Below are 24081 nucleotides of genomic sequence, written 5' to 3' on the forward strand. Positions count from 1 at the left end.
ATTTATGCACATAAACTAATTTTGAGTTATGTTATTGCTACTTCTATTGACCCTTTTTCAGTATATTTTCACCATTCGTGCTGCATATGTTTTCTGTTTAAATAAATAATAATAAATAATAAAATAATACAATTGAGATAAGGAGAATAAATAATGTAATATCCAGTTATTTTAGTGTATTACAGTCTTTCTTTCATACCTTGCAATACCAGTGTTTACATTTTTTACTATAGATGGCGCTGTAGCTTCTGGTTCTTCTTCCAACAAACCGGTTTGAGGATTTTGGCACGGCAGGGCTTCCGTCCGTATCGGGCGCTTTGCGGTGGAACAAAAGTACCGTGTACATGTGCATTTGTGCACGGTTTAATAATTTCTCTCGCATTTCTTCATCACAGAGGTATGTGGATGTGTGTAGCTATCTCATTAAATGCACAATATATCGACGGGTTGAGGTTTATGATTAGAAAAACAGCTTTTATGAGCCGACAAGTCAACGAGCTAGTCAGCCTTATCGATTACAGAGCCACAGCGCTAACGTTAGCCCGCTTGTGCTAACAGGGAAACGTACTTTAAAAGTTACTGTAAGGACCTTTATCTTTATCCAGCCAACAATGTCGTCGGACGCCCTGAAGAAGCGGAAGTCGAAGGTTCTCCGCACTGAAGGAGGAACCCCGGAGATGAAGCGAGGTCGCGGAGACGGGGACCCGCAGGTAGAAGACCGCCGGGGAGGGAGGCCACCAAGTGGACTGGGGTCAATGTCCCTCTGTTAGCAGCCACAAGTCCTAAAGAAAAGGGGAATATAGCTGAGATATACAATTTAAAAGCAAGTCAGGCTCAAGTTTGTCTTTTAATTACAGTAGAAATTGAGGCTTTGATTGCTAATTACTTGAATAATTGTGTCCACTCTTTGGGAATTAAAGGAGTACATTTTACACATCATACACACAATAATTATGATTAGTGGATTATATTTAAAATAAGGCTGCATAATTTGGTTAGATATATATAGATATATATATATTGTGATGTTATATGGTGATTTATAATTTGTGTGGGGATATCATTTTTATCATCACATAATTTAATTTACAGTGAAACATTATTATGATTAGGATGTGAAATTGTGAGAAATTTGAGTCTGTACCAAACATTGGAGAACAAGATTTCAATAAGATTTCAATTTATTGAGCAGCCCTAGTTTAAAAATACAATATATGCAGATTACTGAATAGTAAGATGTTTCTGGGTTTATAAAATGCCTTAAAACACCTGGTAGATAATGTAGCAGGTAGCAGACACAAATCATAATATTGAGTATTATAAGCCCTACAAATATAGTATTTGTTATATGGCTATGAGGTTACCTTAAAGTTTACAGGCGTTATTGTGTCCACCTCCTATTTACTTTGGATCAACATCATAGAAAAGTATACGCATGGTTAAATCTGCTTTTGAGATTGGGATGAAGGTCACAAATCTCTTCTTGATGACCAAATACTAGGCTGCATGTACATCCTTTATTGTTTATTGTTAACACTATATTGTTACCAGATAATGAGACACTAATTTAGGATAATGAATGTACAAGTTATTAGTATTGTAGCTGGAGTAAACCTGAGTTAACGCGGCCACTCACTTCTTTGACCACAAGTCCGAATCCCTGCTAGTTGTGTTGTAATTGATTCAAGATTAATGTTGGGTGTTTTTCCCAGGACATGCGTGTTTATAGTGAGGAGGTGGAGCTGGACGGCAGGGACCCTGAGCAGGACTACCTGCAGTACAAGGAGTCATGTGAGAGCTTGGCCACACTCATGAGTGAGATCCAGGACCTTAAAGCCAATGGAGCCAAGGAGGGGGTAAGAATCATGCATTTAAGATGCATATCAAACTACTCTGTCATTATAGACTGATTTCATTGTAAGTTTTTGTCAATTAAGAACGTTGCCCCACGGCAGAAACCTGTTTGTAGTATTGGTAAATCACAATGTTGTTTATATGATTGCACACAACGTTGATTCTGTGTCTTTACCAATAATAGTGAAGTCTAACCAGTTGTATCTGTTCTCAGTGTGCTGAGGTGGAGCAGAGACGTATGCAGTGCTGCATCCACTTCATGAATGTGAAAAAACTAAATCGTCTGGCTCATATGCGACTAAAGAGAAGCAGAGATCAGACGCATGAGGTAACGCCCACATGACTCTCAAACGCCCTCCGATATTTTAAATTAAATATTAAAAGAAATACCAGCTTAGGTTAAGTTTACACTATTCCATTCATTTGCTGAAAAAGTGCTGCATCAACTCCATTTTGTGCTGATCAGGGTTGTGCTGGTCAAGTTGAACACCAAGCACTTTGTTTCTACTTATAACCCCTAACTGCAGTGGCTGCCACTGTCAGCAAAGAAAGTGTACAAACCCTTTTGTTTGTTTTTGTTTAGAATTTATGGATCCAGTTTCCGATCTTGCTTATAGATCCTTGTTCTTATTGAATCCTGGTTGTGATTCTTGGCATATTGTTTGGCGTGGGTTTGCAAACCAGCTGTGATCACCTTTTTTATCCTCTTCTTTTTCCTTCAGGCTAAGCAGAAAGTGGATGTGCTGCATCTTCAGTTACAGAACCTGCTTTATGAAGTTATGCATCTTCAGAAGGAGATCAGCAAGTGTCTGGAGTTCAAGTTAGTACAAAATACTTCATGTAACCTTTACAGCAGCTTTTACTTTGAACATAAAAAAGCAAGCTCTTCACTCCTCAAGCCCTAGAAATAAATACATCCCTGTTCTTTCTGACAGAGATAGATTTATAATCACACTGTCTACTTAAGAAATAATTACTCAAACTCAAAATGTGTAGTTGGTTACGGAAAGTTGCTCAAGTAGAGTAAATGTGACATCATACTTCCACTGTTGATAGTTCATGTACATAATTTAAGAAATACGTTCTTCCACAGTAGAAATGACATTAATCTTATATTGCATTTATACATATTTTAGCTCAAAATGCTTAGTTAACGTACCTTTCCCTGACCCAGATCTAAACATGAGGAAATAGACTTGGTGTCTGAAGAAGAGTTTCACCAGGAGGCGCCATCAGAGATTTCCAGGCCTCACCTCACAAAGAACGATCCCCACCAACTCACACTGGCACGACTCGACTGGGAGCTTGAACAGAGGAAGAGGTATGCAGTCTTGGGCACAGCATGGTGGATTGATAGCATGCTGCTGTTAAAAAAAAGTCTTGAGTTTCAGGGAGCACAGAACACCTGTTAAAAGTTTGTGCTCGGATACAGGTTGGCAGAGAAATACAAGGAGTCGCAGGCAACAAAGGAGAAGATCCAGAAGAGCATCGAGGTGAAGAAGGAACATCTGACCAGCTTGCAGCCGGGACTCAATGCCATCATGCAGGTATGACAATGGCCTGGTTGCTCAAGGTTTTGAGTTTTTATAGGACCACACTATCACTGTGTTTTGGTTCTAGTCTCAACAGCTTGGAGCATTGATTTTGCAAACTTTGTCGCTTATTTATTATTTATGATATTGAATGTTTTATTTATTTGCTCATTTAGTTTTAAGGTGTTCCATCAATCTTTGTGTCTTCATTGAGGTGAAGGTATTAACTGCCGTACCACCGATGGACGCCATGTATGGATGCTCTGGTAACGGTATGCTCGCTCTTCTTTTCACAGGCCTCTCTCCCAGTGCAGCAGTACCTGTCCATGCCTTTTGAACAGACTCAGAAACAGACAGAGATTGCCCGCCATCTGCCTCCACCTCTCTACGTCCTCTTTGTTCAAGCCAATGCTTATGGTCAGGCCTGTGGTACGTAATCTTTACAGAATATCCCGTGTTTCAAGATAAAACAGAGTTTTTCCTCATGGGATGCATCCATGATTGTCAGTGATTTATTGCTGTTTCTGTTTCAGACAAGAACCTGAATGTCTCGATCAGTGGTGATGTGGATGAGGCCAAGGCCCTGTCCAAACCTCCAGAAGATTCCCAGGGTAAAAACACTACCATGCGTGCCTGCCAGCATGTGCACAAACACTTAGCTGTGCAGCTCTTTTCAGAGTTCAATTTTTAACTTGTGATGTAGAAACCTGAAGTCACCAGTGCACATACACCTAAAATGGACTTTACAGTGAAGTAGGAGACATTTTGTGTCTAGCAGGAAAACACTAGACTAAGACTTAACTAAGTTTGCATATTCATGGATTCTGGCATTTTTAATAAAGTAGAAGGAGTAGATGCCTTTTTTAAGGATTCTAATGTGGAAATTATACTTTTTGTTACAGAAAAAAAAGCTTTTAGACACGCATTATTGTTCCAAGCAGACAATTTTTATACATGCCTGGAGGGGATCTTTAATAATAAAGATGTTGTGCGAGACCTAACACAATATAACAATAACATAATAATATTATGTATTCTGGTTTCATCCAGATGATGAGAGTGATTCAGACGCAGAGGAGGAGCAAGAGAAAACGGTGAGTCTCAGGCCTGGCTTTACTCCAAAAACACACACACTTGCGCGCACACACAACACACACCCACCAACACCGGTCAGTGAGTTCAACAATTCCTCAATATACCCGTCTCTGCAACGGACACACAAACTATCCCTGAAGCCCTAGCTGTCACACATTGTGGTCTGAAGGGTCGGGGAGCGGCAGCTATCGATCGCTTCCTGCATCCGGACGAGTGCCAGGTGGAGGATTCTGGGAAATTTTGACCAAGAATGGCTCGGTGACTGTAACCTGAGCCCTTCTCGGGCATGCACACTCAGCACTAAACCGGTGCTCGTTTTTGTTGTCGGACTGTTGTCAGACTGTCTGTCGGATGTTTCTCTAGATGTGAAGTAAATGTATATCTAAATGACCAATTTGAGAATACACTTTTTGTGTTTTGTTGCAACCTCTGTTTGGCATTTTACCGGCATTTTTTCAATCTTTTACTACTTCAGCCCTTCCTTTGAACTGCTACCCCCTCCCTTTATCCGTAATAGTAGATGGTTAAAATGCTAGCGATGCTAAGTGACTATCATGTTTCTCCTGTGAGCAGCTGGAATTTGATGCAAACTGTTTTTCTGACTTATTTGATATGCCACAATGTCAAGCATGCACTCTGTTTTGCTTTCTTTCTTTTCATCTCTTGTTTCCGTTGCTTTTTATTGTCTGTTTGACAGAAGAGGAGAAGGCCAACCACTGGTGGCCAGCTGGATGACAAAAGACGGGAGATGCTGAAAAGGCACCCCCTGTCCCTCTGCTTGGACCTCAAGTGTAAAGGTAACTCCCTCTACATTATTCATGACTTAAAATTTTAGTGTCTGCACCAAATATGCCTGTGCATTTTGTGCAGGCAGACACATCACACAGCATGTTTAGGCCTAAGTATTTACAAATCATCTGTTACATTCCCTGTAATGTGACCATAGCTATAGTGTGTATTGTTGTAACTCTATACCTACTAGATAGTATGTGAAAAAAAGTAAGTGTGACCCACTCTGCTATGATGTCATGACACCACTTGACCCTCGTGTTCCCTCTGCTGGCAATAAAAGGTATAGTGATAGATTATAGGGAGATCTGCATTGCAGGCGTAACTCTACCTAAAGGGGGAGGAGGGAGAGAGGTGAGAGAGACACTTGCAGCAGCGTGAATCTGCAGCACCTACCACATGCTGTAAGCATATTTTCTCATCACCAGTCTTTGTCTAACTCCTGCTTTTATTTCTCTCGCCTCCCCTCTCCCCAGTTATCTTCACTGCTGCCAGCTGCAACAGACGGTTTACTGCAGTAAAAGCAAAACAAACGAGCAGTGTAGGTGTGAGTGACGGCGTGTCACTGGGTTCACAGTGAATGCTGAGAGTGGAGCATTAAAGATGACCATCAGCATAGTATGCGTCCCCAGGGTGCAGCTAGCTGTCGTCGGGGCCACACCCTGTTATTGCTCTCTAATGCACCGCAGTGTAAAGTAAACCCCGGGGGGCGTTCCCTGGGAGGATTAATGTAAAGACTTGAGTGGAGGGAGTATTGAATAAAGCTATTAATGGATTAGTTCATCACCATGGCATTATCCTTCATGTCTCCACAGATGGCAGCATGCTCCATCTCTACTTCTACTACCTGATGAATCTGAACATTATGACAGTCAAGACCAAGGTCTCCACCTCCACAGACCTCAACACAGCCATCAGTGCAGGGTATGTGTGTTTGTGTGGGTTTTTGCATTTGTCTCCCTCTCTGTGTTGCTGAATGGAAAGTATAACGATGTCTTCATTTGCAGGGATCTGCTAAAATCCGACACTCTACTCAGCTGTCTCTACACCAGCGACCAGGGGCGAGAAACACCCAACCCAGCTAATCGCTACCAGTTTGACAAAGTCGGGTGAGGATGTCAGATAATTATGTATCACATTATTGAATGTAACAAAATTCCAGCTGGATTAACCCATAGTTCCCTTTTAGGATTGTTTGCTTTGCTGATTATGTGGAGGAGCTGGGCCACCCTTACGTGTGGGTTCAGAGTCTGGGAGGGCTACATTTCCCTGGTGATGCTTCAGAGGTGCGTGTTGAGATCAAGTATTATCCCAGCTGAGCACAGTTTCATTGTGTTACAACCTGATCATGTTGTTATACACTCTTGTTTTTCCAGGGTGTGCGTGTGGGCAGTTCTTTGAGTGCCAGCCAAATGGAGAGCACCATTAAGCTGCTGAGGGGTCGAGTCCAGTCCCGCTTGGCTTTGCAGAAGCAGTTTGCATCTTTAGGTACATTATATGTTAAGGACCACACGTTAAATACTCCTAAACAAAGACATAGAAGATCTTGACTGAGATTGTTTCTGCTCATGTCCTCAGAGCACAGCATCATCCCGGTCTCCAGCGAGTGTCAACACCTCTTTCCTGCCAAGATCATGTCCCATTTAGCCCGTTGGACCACTATCACCCACGAGGAGTACATGGTATACACATATAAAGGCACATTCACAGATATTTGAAAGCCAAAAATGTAGTGCATGTCTCATTGTTTCTCTTTCTCGGTAGGATCTGGCTTATACACGTCATGTGACTGATGCTGGTCTGGCAAAGGAGACTGATCTTTACTTTATGTGTGTGGTGGAGAGGGGCACAGGTAAATTGTAGCACTGATGATAGAATTGTTAATATTAATAACTTGATTTATACGTTTCTCATAAACCACCTCTCTCGACCTTTTTCTTCCTCAGCTCGTCTCAACGCCGCCGTGGTGCTGAGCCCCCGTTACCCAGAAGTCTCTCCCCTTTTCTCCCTCCTCCTCAGCTGGAAGGGAGAGCGCAGTGGACGCACTGATGACAACCTCCGAGTATGAACACTTTTCAGTATTGATCACACTTTTCCATAAGTGCTCTGTTGTTGTACAAGCTCTTTGTGAGCCTATATTTGTCAAGCTCTAACTGATTCATCTGTTCCTCTTTTTAGGCCATGGAGAGTGAGGTCAATGTGTTCAAAAATGAACTACAGGGACCACGTCCAGGACACCAGCTCCTCACCAATCAGATTTCACGCCTGTGTGTCTGTCTGGACGTGTATTTGGAGACTGAAGGACAAGACGACGGCGTAGAGGGACCACGAGAGTTCCCCAGAGAAAAGATGTGCTTGCGCACAGTCAGGTACGCAGTCACAAAAAGCAGTTAGTAAAGTCTTTACACACATTTGGTTAAAGAAACTCTATCTGAGTAGATTTACTGTATCTCTGACATCTCTTTCTCTTTCTCAGGGGCCCAAATCGCCTGAAGCCATTCAAGTACAACCACCCTCAGGGCTTCTTCAGTCACCGCTAAATTTGTCCATACGATTCTCCCTACTGTACCATACATCTTGAACTCCCTCAAGCTTACCTTTGTGACTATTTGACACACAAAGTAGCTGTTTTTAAAAGTCTTTATAACAGTTTGAAAATAAAAAAAACATTTTCTTGAATCATTGTGTATCTGGTCTATTTAAGGCTCTCTTGCATCCATGCTTTGTTGTGCGTTCCAGATGTTTCTGTTTTATGTCTCTGCCTTCCTCTCTACCTTCACCTCTCCCTGTGCTGCTCTATTTATAGTTGCCGTCTGCACTACCTGATTATTATGCCATTGTGGTTCAATGCTACAGCGAGCTGAGTCATCTCCCCAGAGAATTCTGTCCGTGGAATATGATATTTGGTGTTTTGTTAGCCTTTGACCTTTCATTTATCATCCTGGAAGCTGTAATAGAAGATAAACAGGTTGGTATTCATGATACTGACGCCAATTCCATCAAGGATTTCTCATTTTATGATTAGCTATCAGCAGTCTACAGAAGTCTTTGGCATAAATATTTCTTTTGTTTTCTTGCGCATTGGAGTGCAAATCCAGCGGGATGTAACCTAATCCAGACATTAATGCCTCTTAGATTTATGAAGAAGGGTGTATATAATTAGAAGGAGAAGACTAGGCCAGTGGGAGTAATTACTATTTTAGAAGTGACTCAAAATATTTTCAATGTTGAAAGGAGGACTGCAATCAGGGATACATCGGCTCATAACACAAAAGAGGATATAATTGTTTCATTCAGAGTAATATTTACTTATTTGAAAAGAAAAATATTTGTGGGGAAAAACTACAGTTATCAGTAAAGGGCGTAAACAAAATGAGTTGAGTGAATGACCACAACTGTTGTAAAAATGGATTTTGAATGTAGTGTTGCAGGAAAACTTGCTATTGAAATGCAATGACAAGAGCAAAATAGAACATCCACCTGTTGTGTACTTTATGATGTGGTTGATGATCCCATTAAGTCATCTATTGGATGCAATGAGATTGCATTGAAGGGAACACTGAAATCGTGCCAAGAGAGAAATCCTTCCAATGTCAACTGAAGTGTGTCCAATGTCAGTGTCGTATCCATAAAAAAAGAGGTTTCTCAACGGCTTTAATTCAGCCGTTAGCCACGTTTAATAGACATGGATGGCTTTTCTCAATGGCTGCTGCACTCATTAGTAAATCCTATTAAATATTTAGATACACCTTTTCTGTGAAAGATAGAAATCTATGAATAGCTTCAATACTCTAAGTCATGACAAAGATTGGTCTTTCTTCATTAATGTTGTAAAGTGAAATTATGTTCTGTATTAATTTTAACTCATATCTCCCCCTATTATATGAGTAATGATAAAGGAACTAATAATAATGATATAAATGTAAAGTAGGAAATGTAAATGTAGGAAGTGTGAAAGGATTATAAAAACCTCTGCTTCAGTGTGTGAACTCGGCTTTTCGCAGTAAACCAGAGCTTGGAAATTAGAGAAATTGAGTCTGTTCTGTGCAAGCAAGCAGCACTTCTCCTGATTTAAACATGAGCGTGGTCTCTGGGATGTGAGGAAGGGTGTGCTGGCTGCCGTGGGTGTGTACAGCTCCCTCTCTCCTTAGCCGCAATGCAGTGCAGTTACTGGCAGCATTTACCTTCGGGCCTCACACCTCGTATGATCACTCCTGACACTTCTCCTTCATAAGACTTCACTTAAGGTCAATGAGATATTTATGTGCGGTGTTAAACAGATTAAGAAAATCCCCAAGAGCCTCTTGTGTTTGATTTCTCATTCTTTATTTATCTGTTTCATATTGCATATTCTCAGCAGTTTATACATAGCACAGTCATCATTGTCCTAGCACTGCAGACCAGAAGAGTGAGACACTGCAGTTCACTTGTCAGGAGAAGCTGCGTTAAGGTTCACAACAAGCATAATTCAAGTCTTTCCTATTCATGTATCTGTAAATATAATAGACATTTGTATCTGCTTAAATATACATTTTTATATTTGATATCTGTCACAATCTTTAGCTTGACAATATTTTGACATCTCTACCCTTGGAAGGCTTGTGTAGGTACAGCAGGCCCCTGCGGTCCCCGTCAGCGGGATTCGGTTTAAATGCACTTGTTATTTATTAAGGGCAGTTGTCACATTCAGATAAAGAGTTGAGAGCATTCTGCATTCACTACAGTCATACATCAGAAGCATCGGGTGTGTGTGTAATGGCCATACCTAGGGAGCAGGGGATTATTTGCTACAGAAATCACTATTGCTTACATACTGTCACCTGCTTTGCATTGGACATTCAAGTGCCCAGCTGCTTTCTCCTGCTCTTTACTCCCTCATAGTTCTTTGGCATCTCCACCTCCTCCTCTCATAGTGCCCTGAATCACAGCGTGTCAGTCTTACTTCTTGGCCTTCTCCTCCTTGCTCTCCTTTGACTCAGTGCCAGAAGATTTCTCTGCTTTCTCCGCTTTCTCTGCCTTCCCTTCTTCCCTCACCTCCTTACTTGTCTCCTTTTTCTCCTCTGGCTTCTTCTCCTCTTTCTTGCTTTCTGTTTTCTCGGGCTTGGGTGCGGGCTTCTCCTCTGGCTTCTTCTCCTCCTTTTTGCCCTCGGTTTTCTCAGGCTCCGCTTTAGGGGCAGGCTTTGCCTCGGGCTCGGCCTTCTCCGGTTTAGGAGCAGAGGGTTTCTCCTCCTTGGCAGGGGGAGCGCTCTCTTTAGGCTCAGGCTTGGGGGGCAGGTTTGTCCTCCGCAGGCTTGCTTGGAGCAGCAGGTTTTGAAGTGTCATCTACCTTGCTTTCTTTCTTTGCATCAGGCTTGTCTTCCTTCTCCTTGGGGTCTTGCTTCTTCTCCTCCTTCACAGGTTGCTCTTTCTCCTTCTTTTCCTCCTTGACAGGCTCAGGCTTCTCCTCTTTTTTCTCCTCTTTAGGGGTCTCTACAGGCTTGGCCTTCTCTTTTTCTGGAGACTTTGGCTCAGGGGTCTTGGGAGGAGGGGATTTAGATTCAGGGGATTTGCTAGGTGGGGATTTTGACACAGGTGACTTCGGTGCAGGTGACTTGGCGGGTGATTTGGGCACCGGGGATTTGACTGCAGGTGATTTAGATTCCGGTGATTTAGATTCTGGTGATTTGACAGCAGGAGATTTAGGCTGAGGGGATTTAGAAGGAGGGGATGCAGCCTTTTCTGGAGATTTGGACTTCTCTTCCTCCTCACCAGCCTCCTCTTCCTCTCCCTTCTCCTCTGCTTCCTCATCCTTCTCCTCCTCTCCCTTTTCTTCTTCCTTCTCTTCTTCTGCCTCAGCTTCCTCCTCCTTGTCTTCACCTTCCTCACCTTCTCCCTCCTCTTCTTTGGTTTCCTCACCTTCCTCTTTTCCCTCTTCTGCCTCTTCTACTTCTTCGTCTTTCTTTTCCGCCTCTTCCTCCTCCTCTGCCTCCTCTGTCACCTCTGTCACCTGGGTCTCATCTGTCTGTTCCTCCACGATGACTGTGTCTGAGATCTCCTCTCCTTTCACTTTGAAGTGGGTAGAGAATCTGCTTTCCAGGTAGGAGTACGGACTTCCTCCTGACACAAAGCGATTCTCCTCTCCCTCCAGTAACTTCCTGTTTTAGAGACAAAGACACGGAGTCAGGGAAAACGTCAATAACTTTTAAATTTGACAAATACTTTTGAAAATGTCAACATCTTTTGACATTCAGGAGCCAGAGAATCAATGTAATTATGTGTGGGTTTTAAACCCTGACCAACCTATAAGCAGCAATCTCAATATCTAGGGCCATCTTCACATTCAGAAGCTCCTGGTAGTCTTTCAGCTGGCTGGCCATCTCCCATTTGGTGGTTTTCAGCTCATTGTCCAGCTGGTTGATGGTCTCCTGCAAAATGACAAGACGCAGCCTCACAGGTTAAACATGATGCCAATGGTGTGACAGGATATGTGCAATGAATGTGCATTCCTGGCATGAGAGATGAGCGAGATGTTTGTGTTGATTTCCTGCCTGTAGTGAGTTGAGGTCATCGTGGTGTCTGTCTTCACTCTCCATTCGCTGCCTCTCCAGCGAGTCCTTGGTTCCTCGAAGAGTCTCCAGCTCAATAGTGCGGCTCTGGAGCTGGCGGCGGTACTCTCCGATCTCCTCCTGGGTTCCACGAATGGCATCCTGGTTAGACCTAGCAGCGTCAGACAGGCGCTCCATACGCACTGCAGAAAAGACATACAAAAGGATTTATATGATTTAGGGATCACATTTGCTGTGTCACACCATTGACTGGCCCAAAAGAGTCTGAAGGAAACCTGAATATACTGACAGACAGAGGAATCCATCCATATGAATGCATTGTTGTTTTATCTTGGTCCTAAGACACTTGACCTGCCCTCTGTCCACAAAACCTCGGAGAGCAGACAGTCACCACTGGGAGCCTGAATAACCTTGAAAGTGTCCATCTGTCAGTCAGTGGTCTGACTCAGCTCCCTCCCTCTTCCAAGCATGAATGAGCCACACTGCTGCAGTCAGCTGGACACCACACAGGGAAGGTCATTCTGTTTGCACCTGGTTATATCAAGTCAGCATGCAGATATACAGCAAGGGCCAATCTATAGATCATTAAGTTCTGTGACAGGCAGTTGAGCCGCTCTTCAGAGAAATCCCTTCTAGGCCTTAAAACTTGCCGATTGTGTATTTGTGTTGTAACACAAAGGTCAGCAGCTCTGTGTGCGTCCGATCTTGAATCTTCTTGCAGTATAATTGTGAGGAGGTCTCAGTTACTGCCATGCTTTAGCAAGTCTATATCTATGACATCTACATGTATGCCTTACTTACATGTCCTTGGTTAACTCCAGTTACAACATCAGAAAGGGTGACTGTTAAAGCATGAGCTGAGGATGAAGCATTATCTGTCTGGGCTGAACAGTGACCTTGAAATGACCATTGTGTTTGAAGAGGTTCAGGTTCAGGGTGAGAGACACAGACAGTGCACAAGAACACACCCACTGTTACCCACAGAGAGAGTGCAAATGAATAATAGTCTCCTCTCAGGGTGCCATCTCACTCCTGCAGTACTTGCTTTAAGTGAAAATTATGATTCTGCGACAAGACACACCCACAGAAAGCTGCACCACATTAACTGCAGGTCATATTAGTTCAGTCTTGATTTTCTGTTTAGGAAATGTGCCTTGACTTAAACCTCAGCCATTTTGTTAAAGTTTAGGATCTGTTAGGTTGGTGGGTAAAGGATCTGTCAATCTGCAATGTCTTATATATCGACAAGTAAGTGGCCCTTGCAACACTGATATGTCGAGCAACATACTCCAAATTAAAGTTACTGCTAAGTCATCTTATACATTATCATAAGGGCTACAATTATAACCTAATTTACACGTTGATATAAACCCAGAGGTGTGACTGCAGACGTTCAGCACCACGGACAGAGAACCAGCACTACACCGCTCTGTGATTTAAAAAAAAAATAAAAGATTTTAAAAACTTCGTCTTCCTCTTTTCACCCAACTCACCTTTGAACCAATTCTCCGCGTGCGTTGAGCTCTTGGATGCGTGACTATCCAGCTGCGCGCGGATCTCTCGCAGTGCGCCGGTGACGTCCGCCTTCAGTGAGTCTCGCACATCATAGCTCACCTGCGCGCCCTGAATCTGCGCGAGGAGCTCGGCCACCTCTTCCTCGTGGTTCTTCTTCAGGAAAGCGTCCTCCTCCTCCAGGGCACGGAGCTTCTTGTCCAGCTCCAGTCGCGCCAGGCGGCACTCCTCCACATACTTTTTCATGGCGCGAGCGGCAGCCTCCAACTCTTCCCGGTTACGCGCCTCATCCTCCAGCCTGGCCCTCATGTGCTGGATGTCCTCCTCCAGGTGATCGTGCTCCAGAGCTGCGCGGGCCTTCTCCCCGGTCAGCTGCTGCAGGAGACCCTTAAGGTCGCCCAGCTCTCGCTCGTAGTGCTCCCCAACCGAGGCGCGCCCGGCCTGGCTCTGCCGCAGAGCTGCCGCTTCTGCCTCCAAGTTGCGGTTGTGCATCTCCAGGTTACGCACCTTGTCGATGTAGCCGGCGAACCGGTCGTTCAGGGTTTGCAGAATCTCTTTCTCGCTCCTTCGCGTCATGTCGCCGTTGAAGGTCTCCAGGCTGTCGACGGAGGACGGCTGGCTGTAGGTGAGGCGGCGGCGCTGGGAGTGAAACCCGCTGGAGGACACGGAGGCAGGCCGAGCCTTGCGGTACGAGGTCGGGCCGAAGAGGTGGTGGTCTACTGAGTAACTCATGTTGGCCAGGCCGGTCTAGAACTGACTGCAGCAGGAGGGGGAGCGCTGGGTTTATATAGGAGGGAGGGAAAACTCAGTAGTCAGCACCAGGACACACTCTATTTAAAGAGATATCTTTTATTCAGAAAACTCCTGCCTGCGCAAGAATCTGTTCAACTCTAACCAGTGTAGCACCTTGTTGATGAGTAGTATTTTAATGAAGGTGTTAATAAGGTGTATTTTATTAAAGCAAGAAACCTAAATATTACTTTTTATGGAATACAAACATTTATAAAGCATCACTTGACACTTTTTATATCGTGGAAACATGCTTATATGTTAAATGATTAGAACACCAGTCATTTTTATTATAATTTTAATGTCATTTGCTATTTTTAAACAGCCTGTATAGGATAAATTATTCAGTTTACAAGGTTTTAAAAATGTGAAGATTCATAATTTGCCTTTGCTGTGGCTGAAGTCTTTGTGAACTGATTGTGTGGGTGTGCAATGTGTTCTGCTGATGCTCTCTGTAGCTGTACTGCTGCAGTGTGAGTTTGCAGATCCATGCCAACCCCCCTGGGACTCAACTCAACTGCTGGGCCATTGACAGACTCTTTCTCTCTCACACACAAAAGGTTGTTTTTTTTTCAAACATAACTTTTCATCTCTTGGTTTCTGATTCTTTCTGGTGCTGGAGAGAATGAAATCTCCAGCTGTGCAGATGTGGTTGCAGGCCAAGCATGACATGTGACAACACTGATATAAAAAAACCAAAAGCAGCAGCAGCATAAATAGTAACTTTATAGTGTAGGAATATGCACTGAGCTACGATGATACAGCATTCACACGAAACAAACTGAGCTGTCTCTGCTGATCTGAGAGGGGGACCAGCTCTGAAGAGCACGTACAGCACCTATTGATTACTCAAACTCAGGGTGAGTGAGTTTACTCTGCATACCTTAAAGAGCCTTTCCCTCATGATGTATGTTAAAGAATAGACACATCAGCACACAGTAATTTCTCTGTATCAGCCATTCTTCGACCCTGTGAACATGTGTGTTGTCAGCCCAATGACACCCTGGGGACTGTGTGACTCCCAAGCCCTTAGCCTGTCCTCCAGCATTTGTGTTATGTCTGTTTAAGGTCCTTAAATCTTACTTCTTTTCTCATAATAAACATGTTAAGATGCATGTTGTAATGTGTTGGTGCTGTTTGTGAAACAGTCACAGTGTCTTTTGCACCACATTTTACCAGTGGGCTAAGGGGCTTGCAGGGCAGAGATAGCGTGTGTCAAATCCCCTCCCTGCACTAGCTTTATGTTTTATAAATGAGGATAATGGAGCAGAGTGAGCAGAATTCAGTTGTGATGTGTGATGTTTAATATAGCTCACATTCCTCAATACCTTGTTATTTGAACCAAATGCTTACAGCTGAAGTCTACGGAAAATAAAGACTCATTCATTCATTTTAATTCTATGTTAGAAGATTCCTGCTGGAGAAATGATGAATGGTCCCCTGCCACAAACACCAGGATTACCATAGAAACTAGTAGGCTACATGTTATCGGTTTCCCAACAGGAACATAATCTGGATTTGTCGCAGTAACAGTTTTATACAAACCATTCAATGAAACTTTGAAGTCTTGCCATGTGAATGACATTGAGAGAGGGACAGAAGAAAAAGATGTGGTGGGAGGCTCTTGCCATGTAACGACCTTGTCCTTGAAGGGATGGATGCAGAGAGGGGAGACAGACAGACAGACGGAAAGAGATGGAAAATAGCAAGATCGATGCAGAGGAAAATGTCACAAAGCAGTGAAACCCATCCTAGGGGGAAAAGATGTGGGGAACCAGAAAGATAGAAAGATATCTCTTGTGTATGTCTGTGTGTGCATGCCTGTGCAGCTGCAAGTGTGCAGTTGTATATTGTTGAGCAGTGGATGCCAGGAGCTTCCCTTGTTTTTTCCATGCTGGTGTATATTTAGAGCTTTCTGTGATTTGAGACAATGAGAGAAAAGAGGAGCTTGTGATGAAGGCAGACAGTGGAGGATGCAGACAACAGGGGACAAGATGATGCACTGATGGAGGGATGACAGAGGCACACAGAAAGAGGGATGAGAAGAGAGGAATTGGGTGAAAAAAGAGGGAGTCACCTTGGGAGGGACAGCTAGAAAAATGGCTGTTCTGGCAGTCTCAAGGATGACTCAGCTGTAATAGAGTTAAGGCCTTGGATTGTGTTTACTTTCTATACACCTATAGGTGTGTGCGTGCATGCGTGTACATGTGATTGTGTGTCACTGTGGCCAATGCAGATTTTTGTAATGAGAGAACAGCCATCACGCAGAGTCAGACAGAATATTTATAATTACTGTGCAATTATGAGCGTGTCTGTGTGTGAATTTGTAGGGTTATAAAGCTAATGACTAAAAAACAGAGCAGCAGTATCACTTCACAGTTTGATGGCTGTTAAAAAAATAAAAAAATAAAATAAATCCAAACAGATTGAAGTTTCCAGAACACAACTGAACTCTGTCACAGCACCATCTGCTGGACATTTAGCAGACTGCCGCCTGTCGTTTCCTGCTTTGTCCACAGGGGGCAGCACTGCATTGAACTCACTGATGTTTACTTCCCGTGTTAGAGCCCATATTTGACCACCGAGGGAAAGTTCAAACTAAACACTGCTAACTTTGTCACAGAGCAGCGATTTAATGTCTAATAAAGTGTACCAGACACTTTCTTTATTAGATGGATGGACCCAGGAAAACAACTTGTTGGTAAACAAATGGAAGGTAGGTAGTCAGCAGTGAAGTGTCTCGTCTTTTCAGAGATTAACGTTAGCAACTAGCTATGAAATAGTATTATATATAAATGTGTTTATGCTTTATAATAGACTAAGAGAGCAAAATATCATAGTGCTAACGTTTAATTTATACTTAATATACTGCAGAATAACGTTACTTTAACTGTTTTGTTTGTTAGTAATTTCCTTTTTTAGCTGGACAGCCAATAATCTTATTATTACCACAGGTGGAAGAAGTATTCACATCTTTTGTAATGGTACTCAAGTAAATATGCCAGTATCACACTATACAAAAGTCCTGCATTCAAAGTTGAACTTATCTTAGACAGAAGTACTGACAGAAAATGTGCTTCAAATATCAAAAGTAAAAGTACTCATTATGCAGAATGGCTCATCCTCTTCATAATTTATATTATGTTTCATTGAATTATTGTTTAAATTATTAGAGATGCATTAACATGTAAGCAGCATTTTGATGTAGCTGGCATATTTTAAGTAATTGATATACTGTACTGTTGGGTAGCATAATCTATGCATCAGGTTTCTAAAACCGATCACGTCTTGTGTCTGAAATCTTTTTTGAGAGGTAGCTTATAAATGTATGTAATAAATGTTTAAGTCAAATACAGTGTAGTAATAATGTGAAGTAGCATAAAATATTAATACTCAAGTAAAGTCCAAGTACTTCTAAATTGTACTTAAGTAAATGCACTTGGTGCTTTTTCAAGTTTGCTTTCACGTCATTGTTTCAGCAGCAAGAAGGAGGAGGAGATGCAGTGAACCGAGACCAGAACCAGACCCATCTGAGACGGTGTTCCTCGGAGTTTCACAAACTTTTAAGGAAAATCCAAGGTGCTGCGTCTCCTTCATAACACAAAGGCCTAATCTGTTAAGGTGGGTAGCTGAGCTCTTACCTTTATCTCCCTCCTTTCCTCCTGTCCCTCTCCTGCAGGTGTCCCTCCTCTTGCTGATCACACACAGGTGGAGCTGACAGTGGTGTACAACGCCTGTGTGTGCTCTGCTGCTCAGTCTCAGTTCTCAGAAGCTGAGCTGCTCCTCACTCAAGCCACAGAGAGAGGTAGGCTTAAGCTGTGAGACGATGACAAAACTACAGATGTAGATGACACAGTAACCAATGTCATACATCCAGTGTCATGTTAGTTCAAAGGATTTATCATTTCTGACTTTTACAGCCTGATCTTGTTCCCTACAGTTCTACAGATGACAGGAGATGCTCCTGTTGCCTCAGACCCTGGTGTATTTTGGAAAACAGTTCTCAAATCAGTGGAAAACACAGCTTTGAATTCCTCTCTACAGCACCTTCTTTGTCTCCAGTGGGCAATATGGCTGGCCACCTGTCAGCTGAAAACCATCCAGGAATGTCAGGTAGGGTCTTGTCTGTGGGCTGTGTTCCCACCTAAAGTGTTTGGTGTTATTTAAAGGAACTCTGTTTCCTCTATCCATTCAGTCCACATTGCTAATGAGATGACTGTGATTTACCCTCTGGTGTGGGCCAAACTATTGTTCTGATTCCTCCTAAAATGACTCAGTTATCTTCCATGTGAACTCTACCAAGGTTTGTCTGTGATGTAACTAACCAGTAGGTCATGTAATATGGATATGTGCATCTATAAAAAGCTATTTTACTCATCATTTGCTCAGGTCATGTTGTCTTCTTCCTCTTTATCTCAGCCCTTCTTTATTATTTATGAGACAAATGTCTCATGCCTACTACTATCAAGTTTTAGATTTATACTCCGGTCCCGCATTGAAATTTAAGTTTTAAACTTTATTTAAGAAAAACCTGAAGAACTGCAAACGTCTTTTTTTTTACAATTCAAGTACAATTTTACCCTAATATCTCTCTTCCTGTCTCTGTCACTAAAACGTAATGCATATGTACTGACCTGCTACAATGTCTAATTCCCAACTGTGTGGGAAAGTGCAGGATTAATCTTGTATTTGGTGTTATTATTCTGTATATCACAGTATTATAGAATAAAACTGTACTGTATTTTTTCCTGTGATGCAGGATGAGCTGTTCTCTCTGTTTGAGACACTATCTCTTGGATGTGGGGGTGACAAGAGGAGAGAGGCAAGGGGAAAGTCCTCTGACATTCCACTGCTTTTGATGGACCCAAGAGGGCTTATTGAGTTATTGCAGATCTGTACTTACATTGCTCAAGGTCAGCAACATTCATGTTTTTTGTTAATGCATATTGAAGGACCAGATACAGTTTGTTATGACCCAGTGTACCCAAATAAAAAAAGACATAGCTGCATATGGTGGGGACTGTTTAATATTATTATTTATTTTTCTGTGACTCAGACTTAAAGTATAACTACTACAACTCTGTAATAAAAACACACAGTGAACTATTAACTGTTTAGCATGTAGGGCACCATAAAGGGCATCATGTAATGTTGCACATTGAGCCAAAATAGAGGGCACTTTATCATGTTTTATCTACCATTAGGAGATCCAAGAGGGCACTTTTGTGGTTTCTTTTTGAACATGGGTGCACCAGAGGGCCAACCCCCTGTCCCAGTCTGAATACATCAGTATTGTCACCAGATGCAAATATTACATGAAAAACATACACTTAATGTCCTGATTTAAGCTCTGTGCTTTCTAAATGCATGTTTCACCTTGATATAATCTATTTTCTGTACAGGTGCCACCAAAGTGCAGAGGCAAAGAAACTCAGTAGTAGTACAGGAAAAATATAATAAATCCGAATCCAAACTGGTGTGTTAGTGTATGTATATTTGAACGCTGATAGTCAGAGTTAACTTTTAAAATAGACATGAGTGTGGGTGTGTCCTCCCAGAGCCAGTGTGAACCTGTGAACTACTCAGTGATACTGGCAATGTACTGGTGAGTAGTTCAATTCAATTCAATAAATCTTTATTATCCTGGAGGCCAATTCTGGTGCAGCACAAAAAAAAGAACACACGGGAGAATCGTTCTGTATGTACTGCAACAACAAAAAACACTCTTAGAAATAAGTAACAAGAAAGATACTGTACATACACCAACAACAAAGAGACTATTAAAGACAAAGACAATATCAACAACAACAAGTAATAGCAAACATCAAGTTTACAAAGTGTGATGAGTAAAAAAGTGAAAGTAGTGCAACAGTAAATGTTAGACTGGAGTTTATGGTTAATGGCTTTTTTAAACCATAGGATTAGGTAGTCTTGAGCGCTGGAGCTGAGCCTAGGGACCTTATACCTCCGCCCAGAGGGCAGAAGGTGGAACTCGTGGTGCAGGGGGTGGGATGGAGGTGGCCTTTCCAAACAGGTGTCTGTTGTACAGAGCAGAGAAACCGAGCTGGAACATAATTGTAATCTTAGAGCAAGTGTTCACTAATCTCTGTGGTTTTGTCTTTCTCCTCACCTTAAAATTCCGAAACCAGCAGATCAGGACAAAAGTTAAAACTAAATATCAATAAGGGCTCAATAAACATTTCACAGGGTCCTCAAAAGTGAATTGCACAAAGTGCAACTTATGTTTATTTATTCATGATTTGAATTGCCCTGGCCAAGGACGCTAGGATGGCTGATGTAGTGTGTTGTTGTCTTTTTTCTTTTTGATCTATTTAGATGGATGATAGTGACATATAAATAGACTCCTTGTGCTTGCAGTATTGAGTAATTAATCCTGTGTTTTGTTTTGTTGTGTTCTGTATGTTTCATTAAGGTGCAGAAAGGTTGAGTGAGGGTCGTATTTCAGAAGCGCTGTCCGGTCTGCAGACAGCTTCCTCCCTGCCTGCTCCCAGAACTCTAGTAGCATACACACACCTCCTCTCAGGCTGTTGCCTCGCCCATATGGTACACAAACAGAGTCCACACTAAACACACAGAAATTAGGATGTAGCATGCATGCATAACAGGTTTGAGTATTTGCTTGCAGTGAGAGTATGTGTGTGTTTGCATTTGTCTCTAGAGCTGCCCTCAGATGTCATTGCAGTGTTACAGAAAGGCACTGGAGACTGACTCGCAGTGTGTATGTGCTCTGTACCAGAGCATGCTCATCTACAGACAGCTTGGCAACACACAAGCTGAGATACAAGCTCTTCGTTTGCTGCACTCAGTGAGTAACACAAGTATACAGTACATAAAGGGATGATGCCAAAGGCCTGTAAAGTGCCTGTTAATGTTTGTCTTGTAGATGTATATCAATTATTTGTATTCTTGAAAAATATTCTCTGCCTTTGTTGTAGTAGAACAACTATTAGCAGATGAGCCAAAAGGTTTATTTGGGACACTAAGCATAGGCCTGTGTACTGAAACATGAAACCTCTCTTGTCCCACAGACTTTGATGTTGCCCTCTGCCACAGATCCTGCTCTGGCTAGTACTCATCTCCTCTCCCCGTCCTTACTGCTCTGTGGCCAATCACTAAACAGCCTGCTCTCAGTTCCTTCTGCCCTCTGTGTCCTTCACAGTCTGGGTCTGAAGTGTGTGCAACATGGGAGGTGAGAAGACCAGCATGGAGTTTCTGTCTTTTACTGACACGTGACCACTATTAAAAAATAGAAAACGTAGATGAGAATAGTACACACATAGTGCACACTGTAATTGTAAAAATGGATGTTGTTGCTGTTTCTTCAGGGTGTCAGAGGGTGTAGAATATTATTTGGACCTGCTGGCTGTTCTTCACGCAGAAGATCAACATGGAGTAAGACTGAAAACGCTGACAGACAAGATAATTAAACAATGAGCTTTGGATATATTTTATATATTTGTGCATGTTATGAGTTTATTTGTCATAATATATATATTTGAGCCAGGGAGAAATACTTTCTTAAAATGTTAACTGACATCTGTATGTTGTACATCTCTGTCTCAGGTCCACGCTGAGGTCCATTCCCTTCCCAGGTTGCCCGATCTTTACCTGGAGGCTGGCGCTGCCTTGCTCATGGCCCAACGGCCCGCTGATTGCATGGCGCTGTGCGATGAAGTCATCAGCACAACGCTGGAGCTGCTGCCAGAAAAGCTGCTGTTGGAAGAGCCAGAGGAGAAGTGTGAGGGTGCAGAGGGTGAAGGCAGGGTGGGGATGCTGCTTTGGACCGGGGCTGCCTACCTCCTTCAGGGTCACTGCCACACTCATCTGAAGGACTGGAAACAAGCTGTGACCCACTACACAAGGTATATAAGATGAAATTTGGCTAATTTCTGTCATCAGGTTCTGTGATTATAAGCAAACACATAAGATTGTTCTCTGCATTACAGGTGCATCAACCTGCTGGTGAAAGTACGCTTTAAAAAGAGAGGTGAGTGCCTTTTTGATGATTTAGAGAGAAATTGCCCTTTTTACACACCCTACAGACTGTTACTTTGTGCATTTTTCATTTTTATTTTTATTTTATTCTGTTGATTGTTCAATTACAGGTTTCCAACCACAGATCCCCAGTGTAGATATGGTTGGCAAACCGGGAACAGATCTGTGCATCCTCCAGAGGCTGAAGGGGCTTTCACTTGCTGGTAGGGGCATCAGCTTCAATCAGACAGGTCAACTGAAAGAGGCATTGAGAGACCTCCAGCTCAGCCTGCAGGCTTTCCCAGGTACAAACACTACATCTTGAATGTAATGATATATACAGCAGAGCTTGAAGATTTTTTTGACACAGGATTATTGCACTGTCACTGCAGCAACTTGGTCATACAGAGGCCAGTTGCAGGCTGTGTGAACAGTGTTTGATCTGTACTTGGTTTGTGTGAGTCTTTTGTTTGAACATGCCATGATGCTGTATGTACTGTCTCAGACTGTGTGGGTGCAGGGCTGTGGTGTGGTGAAGTGCTGTGGAGGCTTGGCAGGAGGCAGGAGGCAGCAGCTTGTTGGGAAAAGACCTGGAGCTTCACCACACAATCGTCATCAGAGTAAGACAGTGCCATTGTTATATTCACTTTCACTGTTTGTGATTTTTGCAGCATGTACACACTTCACCCCTGTTTACGCTTTAAACAAAAATATATCATGGGTGACCTGATGCGTACCGCTCTAAATGCCAAAAACGTCTGTTGGGTACTAGTGGGATTTTATTGTACAAGCCACTCTCAGAGGTGGTTGCAATCCCATGTGACCATGCACTGTGTAGAGTAGGATGAACACCCTGCATCCTCAACCAGACAAAGTGCATGTAGCAAGACAAATCTAAATTATTAGCTAATTTAAATTACAGCAAAATGATGCAGCTTCTTAAATAAGATAATGTTGTTTCATTCAATTTGTTGGTATGCAGCATTGACATATGGTATGCAGGGACAATGTCATCACCAGGTAACCAGAACGCAAATATATTAAAGACACCTGTAACATCCCCACCTGGACGGGTATTTAAATGGTTGACCACATTCCACCGCACAGATTAATAGAATACCAACAGTATGTATTGGTAAGAAAACTTTAGGGATTTCAACTGTAAGCTTGCACCTGGGGCGATGCATCAAAGAAGGACTACTATCATTTTCTACAGCTGTTTGGCCAAGATGGCCATGTGCAAATGTGCTTGTTTTTCTATTCAGTAGCAGATTCATTTCCTCACAGATATGCTCATTTAAGATACTGGGTCTGATATTTTTCTAAGAAAATACATTTTAAGCCCCCTAGTAGTTTAATCAGTCTCTTGTTGCTTTAGGTAGAGCACATTTACTCTCCATCTAACTGGTATATGCCTTCTGTGTTGCAGGAGTTTTTCTGTGTACCTACAGGAACCCCAATCTGGCCCTTTATTGGACTCCATGGAGCTGCGCCACAGAATACAGGAACTTGGTCCTACTTTGTCAGCCTAGAGAGAGACAAAAGAATACCCTATCACTTACTGAACTGGATCAACTTTCTCTGGCCTGCAAACTGAAACCCATACCCACAACAAACATGTATCTTCTGGGACTGGGACTGTTAAATAAAGCATTTTTACACTGTTTGAGACTGAGAATGAACACAGTGTGGGTGGTAAACCTGACAGGTGGTTTATGCATGAAAATAATAAGATTACTAGACATGCTACGAAGTTGCCTGATCATTGGAAATAAAATGTGTATTTTGACCAGGCAAGAGTAATCAAGACAGTGACTTTAATAATTGATTATGCTTGTCAAGATAAAGCATAATACATACTACTTAAGGAGATACACACCTGCACAAAAATGCTTATATTATACCAATTTTTGTATGGATTGCTCCTATAAATAAAACAAACAATTGATTTGCACTGTTATTTACACATA

General features: G+C 42.5%; 2 protein-coding genes and 1 pseudogene across 4 annotated transcripts; 2 read left to right on the top strand and 1 right to left on the bottom strand.

Moving 5' to 3' along the window:
• Positions 1–275: 275 nt before the first annotated feature.
• On the top strand, positions 276–7949 carry thoc5 (THO complex 5). Its single transcript, XM_051423099.1, has 20 exons — positions 276–397; positions 606–710; positions 1713–1856; positions 2069–2182; positions 2577–2674; positions 3029–3175; positions 3287–3401; positions 3683–3815; positions 3920–3997; positions 4437–4480; positions 5179–5278; positions 6086–6194; positions 6278–6379; positions 6460–6556; positions 6647–6758; positions 6849–6952; positions 7035–7122; positions 7217–7332; positions 7449–7639; positions 7747–7949. The coding sequence occupies exons 2-20, from the start codon at positions 612–614 to the stop codon at positions 7808–7810; spliced, it is 2055 nt and encodes a 684-aa protein (XP_051279059.1). The 5' UTR covers positions 276–397; positions 606–611; the 3' UTR covers positions 7811–7949.
• A 1625-nt stretch (positions 7950–9574) lies between these two features.
• Positions 9575–14335, bottom strand: LOC127375688 (neurofilament medium polypeptide-like; annotated as a pseudogene).
• A 2309-nt stretch (positions 14336–16644) lies between these two features.
• Positions 16645–24071, top strand: fancg (FA complementation group G). 3 transcript variants are annotated; one of them, XM_051421812.1, is made up of 14 exons: positions 16645–16832; positions 17599–17695; positions 17796–17921; positions 18057–18229; positions 18876–19029; positions 20550–20680; positions 20796–20942; positions 21166–21326; positions 21463–21529; positions 21701–21999; positions 22084–22124; positions 22243–22416; positions 22617–22731; positions 23541–24071. In XM_051421812.1, the coding sequence occupies exons 1-14, from the start codon at positions 16752–16754 to the stop codon at positions 23641–23643; spliced, it is 1869 nt and encodes a 622-aa protein (XP_051277772.1). In that variant the 5' UTR covers positions 16645–16751; the 3' UTR covers positions 23644–24071. The 3 variants fall into 3 exon arrangements, with proteins under 3 accessions (XP_051277772.1, XP_051277771.1, XP_051277773.1); XM_051421811.1 differs by having other exon boundaries at positions 16647–16832; positions 17596–17695; XM_051421813.1 differs by lacking the exons at positions 16645–16832; positions 17796–17921 and having other exon boundaries at positions 17602–17737.
• The last annotated feature ends 10 nt before the right edge of the window (positions 24072–24081 follow it).

This window comes from Dicentrarchus labrax, unplaced genomic scaffold (genome assembly GCF_905237075.1).
Source record: "Dicentrarchus labrax unplaced genomic scaffold, dlabrax2021, whole genome shotgun sequence".
Lineage (NCBI taxonomy): Eukaryota > Metazoa > Chordata > Actinopteri > Moronidae > Dicentrarchus > Dicentrarchus labrax.